Genomic DNA, 9459 nt, shown 5'->3' on the forward strand with positions numbered 1-9459 from the left:
AGCTGTGGAGGGGCCAGTGTGCTGTGTAGGGCAGAGGTCAGATAAAGGGAAATGCAATAAAAACATGTCATCAGAAATGGAGAAACTTGACAAAACATTAACTATGTATTAACTTTGATTCACTGTAAGCCTGTATTATTTGGTGAAGTTTGAAATTCTGCAGAAGACAGTATTTTTTACTTTATTGTTTCACCTGTATATTAGCGTTATGTGCTCCGGAATGAAGAAAGCCCTGTTTATCATATATATTTATTTAATGCACGTCTATGGAACATTTTTCACTGTTATCAGTATTTAGATTGAAAAAAAGAGAAATCCATCTATTCCTTGTTTAAGTTGCATCATGTTGATCACACTGTTTTAAACCTGCACTTTTCTTGGAAAAAGTCCAGGTGAGATACAGCAGGGATCGCAAATCTTCTCTTAATCATAAACCACATGAACTCTGTGTCTGCCTGCTGGGTTAAACAGCACAGGACCAACTGCTGTTATCAACCGGCTCCATGTGGCCTTTATCTGCATTTGCGTGTATTGGCTTAACCCTGTGTTAATGGATTAGCAAGTGCATGTTTACATTGGTGGGTTTTTCTTTCTGATTCTCTCCGTGTAATAGGTGGAGACTATGCCCAGCCAGTTTACTGACCACAGCGTTTATCTTTGGAATATCTCCAACAACGGAGAGCTGGTGAAGCTGGAGGGCATCAGTGCACCACCTTTACACCGACCCACACACTGTGCTGACTACGTCAGCATCCTACACCAGGTCTGTCTTTCTACCAGTCAAATATTTATCATTTAAAGCTACAATATGTAACTTAAGACAGCATTAGACTGAAACTCCAAATCGATCCCCTCTGCTTCACCCGGCACTCCCCCTCCCTGCTCTAATGCAATCTGCTAGCTCTGCAACACTCTGCCCAGCTCTTATATTGTCATTATGAAATTACAGTAAATGAGAATGCAACAAAACTTACTGATCAAGCAGAAATAATTGCAAATTTCTGACCGATTAGAGAGGCCAATGCCATTCAAAACCTTTTAAAAGCTAATATCTCTGCACTGCTGCCAGTGCTGTTGAGTGAGTCTGGGTCACAGGAGGCTTCAATAGCACCTCTCCACAGTGGCTGCATTTCCACTATGGGAACCTAATGAGCAGTATACTTAATGCTTCACCTCGCGTTACCTCCTGGGTTGAGGCTTTGCTGTTCCACTTTATTTTCTCTCCATCAGTCTCTGTTTAGAGGTGGGGTGGGCTGTGCCCCTCTCACACATGCAGTCAACTGGGCCAAAGGAGAACAGACTACATGAAGGATCACTCCATAGTGTAACAATCAGTCAGTAATGGAGACTGTGTGAGCAATTTATCACACTGCTGTTGAACGAGTAGACCACTGACTTTGCCCATGGTCCACTCACTGAAGTCCCCATTTTACCTCTAAATCAGTATAAGTGCCTCTTTATATGCTGTGCTTGTAATGCTAAAGATTGAGCTATGAAAAATGTCACATACTTTAGCTTGAATTAGTTGTTATATCATATCAGGCTATGCGCCCCGTATTGTGATCAGTTATACAATTACAAATACGTGGTTTCTGATGGTTTATATAGATTTATCTCCTTTCATCCTGAAGTAAAAACACCATAACTAGCATCCATTAATTTGATGGAGATGCCTTGGTAAGAAAAACTACTCACTATAACATAATTAAACACATTTGGCAATGTTCATGTGATTCACAGATTTGTGTGTGTGTGCGTTGTTTACAGTTGTGATATATTTATCGTCTTCTCACTGCTTAGGTAGATAGAATCCGGCAGGTGGGGGTGAACCACTTCCACTTCTCTCTGAACTGGTCGGCTCTGGTACCCACGGGTGACGCGGCTCAGCCTAACACCACTCTGCTGGGCTACTACCGCTGCTTCACCCGTCAGCTGCAGCAGGCCAACATCACGCCTGTCGTCACACTGTGGCACCACACACGCCAGCGCGGCAACCTGCCAGCCACATTGGATAACACCAACAAGTGGCTGAACAGGTCAGAACGAACGCTCTGTCAGCTCTAGCACGTGAAAGCTCTTGGCAAACCAAACACAAAACTAATAAGCAGCCATCTCTATCAGATATGCCTTATTACAATTTACAGAAATTTTATGACTGGTCTGATGTAAAAGTAAACGTGCAACAAGGAGCATTCTGTCCTGGTTAAGGTCAACATGAAGCCATCCTTTATCACTATGGTATCATTTTTCCTGTCCTTGCAATAAACAGTTCTCTGTCTGACATTGGAACAATGTGATTTATTGGCACGTTCAGCTTTACTGGCACAATACTTGGTGGTGGTGTTACAGTGAAGGTCTTCCAGGACATAATTACTTTGGAGATAAGTGTAGTAGTGTAACCAAACAGGTTCATCTAGGATGTTCATCATCATCACGTGTGTGTGTGTGTGTGAGGTTAACATAGTTATGCTTGTTTTGAATACAGTATATTGTGACTTTATATTTGGACTACAAATTAATTATTACTTTACTTATTGATTAATTTGATTTAATTATTTTCTCAATTGACTGAGTAATTGTTTGGTCTGTTGCAGGCGTCTTTTGTCGTAATAAAATCATGAAAATAACCATCACAATTTGCTCACATTGTTCTCATCTTGTGTTGTTTGACAGTCTGGAAGCCAGAACATTTTCAGTTTGCTGTTGTAAAAGCAGCACAAAACCAAAACAATATCGACATCTGAGAAACCACAACCAATGAATTTTTGGTATTCTTAGACTTATAAATGAATCAGTTATCAAAATAGTTAATTTTCTATTGATTCATGGATCAATTAGTCACTCTTTTCAGCTCTACTGTAAATATTACTACATGGTAACTTACATAACTGATAGAGATTTCACATACAGTGTGATGCATCTTAGTGTGTAAGTAAAATTTCCATGCTTGGCTTTTTCCTCAGGGAGACCCCACAGGCCTTTGCAGACTATGCCAGACTTTGTTACAGAGAACTGGGTGCCCATGTGAAAATGTGGATCACCTTGAATGAGCCCAATGATGAGATGGTCAGCTACCAGGAAGGTCATCAGATGTTACGGGCGCATGCTCTGGCCTGGCGTGTTTATGACCGTGAGTTTAGACATGCACAGGGAGGAGAGGTCAGTCGAACTGCAGTTAACAAGTTGTTGTTTTTTTTTTAAGATCTAAAAAGTATTTGTTAGTTTACACATCTGGTTATATGTTACACAAATAATCTACACAATTTTTACAGTAGAAATGTGTTGCATCTTGTAGTCTTTGCTGTTTTGCTCTTGCAGCTTCATTAGAGCATTTCATATTCAAACACCCCACTGTTGCCAGCTTGTTTTTATGAAACTGGATTTTCTTATTTGTGGCCTTTGTTTTTGTCTGTTTATCTATGTTGGCTTTAGCTGCTTCTGTTTATTACAAATAAGTTACTTTGTTGCAAGTAATGTAAACTCGACACTTGCACCAGACAATGTGTTTAAAGCAGATTTGTAAAAAGTGCAAATGACTGAGGTATACGTTTAATTACTACAGTCAAAAGGAAAGGGAGAATGTCTCAGATGATCAGCTGCGCTGCCCTGTTTGTTGTGTGTCAGGTGTCTCTGGCTCTGCACATGGACTGGGTGGAACCAGCCTTTTCATTCAGCCGTCAAGACGTGGAACCAGCTAAAAGGGTTTTAGACTTCCGGGTTGGCTGGTTTGCAGAGCCGATCTTCGGCAGTGGGGACTATCCTGTGGCCATGAGGAGCTGGCTGCGTCAGCTCAACTCACTTGAGTACAAATGCAATCATACTTCATACTCATTGGAATCACTTGCTGTAGCTGTTAGCTGTAGAATAAATAATGTTGTTTACAGTCACAATGAACAAATGTTACCAAATGATCTAGTCTAGTTTGATTGGTAGCATTTTAGCTGTGCTAGCAGTGCAGTGCAGTTCAGTTCTGTCTGTTGGTCCATCACTTTGGTCCAGGCTGAAGGAGCTCAGCAATGTTTGGATAGATTGCCATGAAACTTCATGATCCCCTCAGCATCTCTTTGGGGTCCTTATCTTTCATCTAGCGCCATCAATCAAAATTTCCACCTCAAATTCCACATAGAAATATTTCTTCTTGCAATACTAAGATAACTGATCAGCTACATGTTATTTATAAAAGATAACTGGGAAGCATTGAATTAAATTATAATCATTATGTTCCAGGGTGGTTAGAAATCAGATTGAAAGCTTTAGAATACTTTATCAACATTTAAGGTATACACAGTCAGTAATGAATGGAGCAAAGACAAAACAACTAAATTGTACTTTTTAAGTAATACTTCCATACAGCATCATTTCTTATTTAAAAGGCCATGTTTTCTGTGTGCTTCCACAGCCTGCCGGTTTTCAATGAAGAGGACAGAGAGCTGGTTAAAGGAACGTATGACTTCTTTGCCATTAGTCATTTCAGTACCAAGTTGGTAACACATGCCAAGGAAGACTCGTAAGAAAATCAGTTTCTTTCAATAGTGATACAAAAAGTGCAAAAAAAGTCTTTGATTAGAATTGAACCAAGGACACAAGATGTTACATAATATGCTTCCTAACCATCAAGTCAATGGACAACTCTACTGTAGTTTAAAATTAACATTTAGCCATGCCAGTGTTAAAATAACTCAGATTAGTTGAAGACAAATACCCCGATGTAGTGATAAGACATCCAGCTTCTGCATGTTCCACATCTGCAGGTATACCTACTCAGCAATGCTAGAGGTTCAACACATGATAGACACCACATGGATCAGGTCCCCGAGGCCTGTTGTCCCCTGGGGCTTGAGGAAGGCCCTCAACTGGGTGAGACCTGACTCATCTTGTCTGTTCTTGTACAGTTTGGTGAAGAGTTAAAAAGTTGACCTAACTGTTGTTAGGTAAGCTGACAGGAACATAGTAAAAGGTTCTCATGTAGTCCCACATGTAGTTTCTCATTCATAGATTCAGGATTTTTCTATAAGGGTAAGTACAGTATATGTAGCTTAAAGTATTTTTAAACAATTTATTGTATTTGTTTCTGAAAAACATACTAGACACTATTAATAGCAGAATATACTTCTGAAGCAAATTTTTAAAATGTAACTTCAAAACCACAAGTCACATGACATGACTGATTCTCTGCTCTGTAAGGTGAAGGAGCACTATAGTGACGTACCTGTCTATGTGATGGCTAATGGGGTCCAGGAAAACCAAGCCCACTTCAAGGACAGCCTAAGAGTCTATTACCTGTACAACTACATAAATGAGGCGCTGAAAGGTGAGAAAGCAAACACATTTGCTGCTTGAGATTCTGTAGGATTAAAGCAATGTACTCCTATGTTGTTATCACTGCATTTGTGTACAGAGATCCTACTGGTCAACAACTTTCATCATACGGCCTCTGCAAAGCTTGATTATTTGACAGATATTTAGGTCACCAATCCCCAAATCACTTGAATACACACATGTGCACTCAAAAATATCAACAGACACTCTCTACGCTGAACTGTTTCGTCAGGGTTACTTCTTGTGCAGTTATCTGTCCTTGTAAAGTTTATGTGGTTACATTCTGTGAAGATTTGGCTTCAACTTTAAAACTTTGCAGTGTTACACTCTAATGTGCACATGGTTGTCACCACTAGGTGGCAAACATCCAGTCATAATTCAATGACAGAAAATAGTCTGCAAACCAGTGTTTAATATAAATCAACTGCGAAATACAAGGCATTTATTCATTCTTATTTTTTTTATTATGCCTGTTTGATGAAACTTGAACTTTATAATTCATCTGGCTCCATTCTTATATCTTATATTTCTAAACATAAGCTTTACATTGTATTTTTTCCCATAAGTGTATTTTAACCTCATAATTTTAAAGTACTACTTTTTTACTACCACACACCAGCCCACTTACCTCACCTTCACATGCACAAGTGAAATTTCTATTCCACATTTTACACGTTTTGTCTTTGTCCCTCATCAGCATATGCTCTGGACGGTGTAAACCTGAAGGGTTATTTTGCTTACGCCCTGAACGACCAAAGGGACCCTGGGTTTGGCTTGTATGGCCAAGTCCAAGACGAGGTCATTGTCAAGGCCTCTCTCTCCAACTATCGCAACATCATCCAGCACAATGGCTTCCCCATTCAGGGAGCGGCGCCCCAGCAGTGTCCCAGCGCGCCTCAGCCCTGCCTGGGCTGCAGTGTGCTGGTGAAGAGGCCTGTAGTGGGCTTCCTGACTCTGGTGGGTTCAGGGGTGCTGATCACCCTGGGCATCATCATCTACTACACAACCAAGAAACGCAAGGAGTGTTACTGACGATCGTGACTGTAGGATTTGTTTCGTGTCTTTATAAATGTGTCAAGAAAGAAACTGAACTTGATGTTCAGTGTAGTTTGTCAGCTTTTATAGTTCTTTTGACTTAATGTTAAATGAAGTCTGAATAAGTACGAAGTGGTGAAAGCATCATGTTGCATGCTTTGCTGACACTGCCATTTTCACGTAGATTCCAAAGTGGAGGAAACCTCTGGACGGTACACTTGACTGCTGAAGTTTGTAGCTTCTTGTAGTGTTGACACCAATTTCTTTGTGGGTGTGTAATACACTGGGCCATAGCCACAGAGCAATGCTACACTTTATGTATTTTGTAAACAAAGCAATTTATTGTAACCTTCTGATGCAGATTTTTAGAAAACATTGCTTGTCCTTGCAGTGTTTTATACATAACTGTTTTCTGTTGTTGCTGTCAAAACTGCCATTTGGATTGCGTATTTTCAACCACTAAAGCAACAGTTTAAGGTTTGCAAACTGTGTACATTGCTGAGGTTTTGGGCATAAATTCACAAACTGTAAGACTTGTCAAGATTCGCCTAGGTGAGTAGTGTCACCACCACCAGTCCTGACAGAGCACACATGCCCGTATCAGATCCAGTAAGAGTCTTGCTGGGAGAAAAAGAGATATCAGGAAATAAATGAGGGCTGCTGAACTTCTATCAAGAAAATAATCAGTATTAGTCCCTTCAGAGTCAGAACATCATGGCATCCAGACCATCTTCCATGAACTTCTTGTAAACAGCCATGAATTTGGCAGTGAAGGCTTCTAGGTGGTAGATGGCTTTGCTGCCCAGCTGCAGTCTGTGTTCATAGTAAGCTGCCATGTGGGCCACCTCTGTCTTCAGGTGGCCATCGCAGTTACTCAATAGCTCTGTTACCAGTCCCTGTTAGAGAATTGGATGATGACAATGTATAAATCAGTGGCTTAAACTTACTGGAAACCATTTCAACACTGATGGGAAAGGTGTAGTAAATGGTACCTTCATAATTATCTCAGGAGGGATGCAGTGAGTCAGCAGCTCATACAGCCTGGCTCGAACCTCCAACAACCTGGAGCCAAGACAGACAGAGGGAAGTCTAATTATCTTCTCATCTCTATCAGAACCAAAACTAACCATCTCCTCTCTCGCTATTCGCCTCACATACTTCTGAGGGCTCTGCTGGCTGACGATGACATTAGCTGTTTCTCTGAGGTACACCTCCCAGTCTGTCTCTGGGACCTCTTGGTCTACTGAGAATGGATACCTGGAAAAGACACAGGCTAAATATGCAGATATGTTTTGTTTATATTCCATATTAATCCACAGATCACTTACTGCTGCACTCTGCTGGCCTCACACATCAAAAGGGCTTTGCGGAGATTGCGACCAGACTTCTCACTAATCTTCTTAGCCAGCTCAGGAGGGAGGACCAAACCTTCCTTTTTACAGACTGATGTCAGAATATTACAGACCTGGAAAACAGAGAAAAAAAGAGGAAAACTGACATCCAGGCTTAAATTATGCAGCAAATTTGAAGTATTCTAATATTCTACTTTAAGATTATTTTTAATTACGGTCTAAACAGTATCATCATCACCTCTTCTGTGCTTGGCAGGGGAACTCTGATAGCCAAACAACGGCTCTGAATCGGCCCAATGACTTTGGAGGTTGCAGTAGAGCAGAGGATAAGGCGACAGGTGGCCATGTACTTTTCCATCGTCCGTCGCAAAGCATGCTGGGCATCCTTTGTGAGTCTGTCTACCTCTGTTAGCAACACCACTAAGAAACAAAGTGTGCCAATTACTACAGGACTGACAGTCTGATATTATGGCTTCATAAAGCCAGTGGTGACATCAGGATGGTCCTTTGATTGTTAATGGAACAATATTCACAGGAACAGAGGGTTGGGTGTCCTACCTTTGAACTCTTTCTGGGTGCTCGACTGGATCTGCTGAGACTGAGCCACCGTTTTAATCAGCTCTTGAATCACCACACGGTCCTGGTTTCCTGCATCACTGTATGACACAGAAATACTTAATATGCAATAGTTATTTAGTAAAGCTATCAAGAAAAACCTTTTGATTGATAAAATTTTAATCTGCAAAGTAACAAGAACTTTCAACTGTAGTGGAGTAAGAGACAATTTAGCAGAGCATAAGCATAAAATAAAAAATGAAGTCACAAGTCTCAAAGTACAGGTAAATGTAACTTTTCACTTCTAAGATACCTTGGGTTGACTTCCAAGTGATAGTTGCTGGCTATTGTGTTGATCTCAATTTTCTTCTTTGAAGGAGCCTGCAGTCAAAAAACAGTGACTCAACTAAGCCGTCGTTATTAGAAAATGAAATAATGACTGAAGACACTGCATGCGAGTGGTGTATCGTAAGAGGGTGTTCAGTGACAGTATTTCATTAGCTCCCCTCTCACCACCACGGTGTGGTGCTCCATGCGAAGCTTCTCCACCCCAGCTCCATATAGCTCCCTCAGCAGGCACATGATGCGAGTCTTTTTCCCTGCACCTGGCGGACCGTACACCAACAAGTGTGGGAAGTCTCCACCCTGGACCTAAAACACGTTTATAAACAAATACTTTTTTTTGGAACAGGTTGCCTTAGCCACAGCTCTGAACCCAAAGTGCCACTTGTGCTGGACTCGGCCTGATTCTCAAACTATTGGATGAAGATGCCTATTTGATGATGGTTTGACAATCTTATTGGAGCAAACCGATTTAGGTTACACGCCACTTTCACCATATCCCTTACTCGTTGTGTATAAACGCTCAGGTAGTTTACCTGTCTGTAGGTATGTGCTTTCATTATTAACTTTTACATTCAACTATTGAAAATTGTCAGAAAGGACAGGTAGATGAATCATTAACGTTACGATAAACAACAAACAAGCTAGCTTAACTCGTGATTATGTGCAAATGATGTTTACACGCAAACGTCTGGCTTTTTACAAAGTCCTCAAAGACTGGCCAGCACAAGGAATTTCTTAGTAATGTAAATTAAACTAAACTCGCTGGTTTCAGCCTGTGCAGCAGATGGGTATGATGCTAATGCTAACTTAGCCTGAACATCTGTGACATGGCGATGTTTTTGTCTTTACCAGG

At 40.9% G+C, this 9459-nt stretch overlaps 3 protein-coding genes across 5 annotated transcripts in view; 2 read left to right on the plus strand and 1 right to left on the minus strand.

The window, feature by feature from the left end:
• kl (klotho) overlaps positions 1-6579 on the plus strand; it is a 9330-nt gene extending 2751 nt beyond the window's left edge. Inside the window, exons 6-13 of the mRNA XM_020620430.1 lie at positions 614-763; positions 1801-2036; positions 2964-3159; positions 3625-3803; positions 4400-4507; positions 4752-4857; positions 5185-5311; positions 6017-6579. Of these exons, the coding sequence (XP_020476086.1) occupies positions 614-763; positions 1801-2036; positions 2964-3159; positions 3625-3803; positions 4400-4507; positions 4752-4857; positions 5185-5311; positions 6017-6351 (1437 nt within the window). The 3' untranslated portion in view covers positions 6352-6579. The remainder of the gene's footprint in view (positions 1-613; positions 764-1800; positions 2037-2963; positions 3160-3624; positions 3804-4399; positions 4508-4751; positions 4858-5184; positions 5312-6016) is intronic.
• Positions 6580-6675: 96 nt separating this feature from the next.
• Positions 6676-9459, minus strand: part of rfc3 (replication factor C (activator 1) 3) — a 3049-nt gene continuing 265 nt past the window's right edge. Inside the window, exons 2-9 of the mRNA XM_020620431.1 lie at positions 8775-8913; positions 8575-8642; positions 8265-8362; positions 7945-8126; positions 7683-7819; positions 7513-7611; positions 7347-7416; positions 6676-7250 (exon numbers count right to left, since the gene is read on the minus strand). Coding sequence (XP_020476087.1) covers positions 7059-7250; positions 7347-7416; positions 7513-7611; positions 7683-7819; positions 7945-8126; positions 8265-8362; positions 8575-8642; positions 8775-8913 — 985 coding nt within the window. The 3' untranslated portion in view covers positions 6676-7058. The remainder of the gene's footprint in view (positions 7251-7346; positions 7417-7512; positions 7612-7682; positions 7820-7944; positions 8127-8264; positions 8363-8574; positions 8643-8774; positions 8914-9459) is intronic.
• Positions 8925-9459, plus strand: part of stard13a (StAR related lipid transfer domain containing 13a) — a 43481-nt gene continuing 42946 nt past the window's right edge. For 2 of the 3 annotated variants that reach the window (XM_020620422.1, XM_020620424.1), the window contains exon 1: positions 8925-9149. The gene's annotated coding sequence lies outside the window, so the exon portion shown is untranslated. The remainder of the gene's footprint in view (positions 9150-9459) is intronic. The other variant, XM_020620421.1, reaches the window with a different exon arrangement.

This window comes from Monopterus albus, unplaced genomic scaffold, assembly GCF_001952655.1.
Source record: "Monopterus albus unplaced genomic scaffold, M_albus_1.0 scaffold237.1, whole genome shotgun sequence".
NCBI classification, from domain to species: Eukaryota; Metazoa; Chordata; class Actinopteri; order Synbranchiformes; family Synbranchidae; genus Monopterus; species Monopterus albus.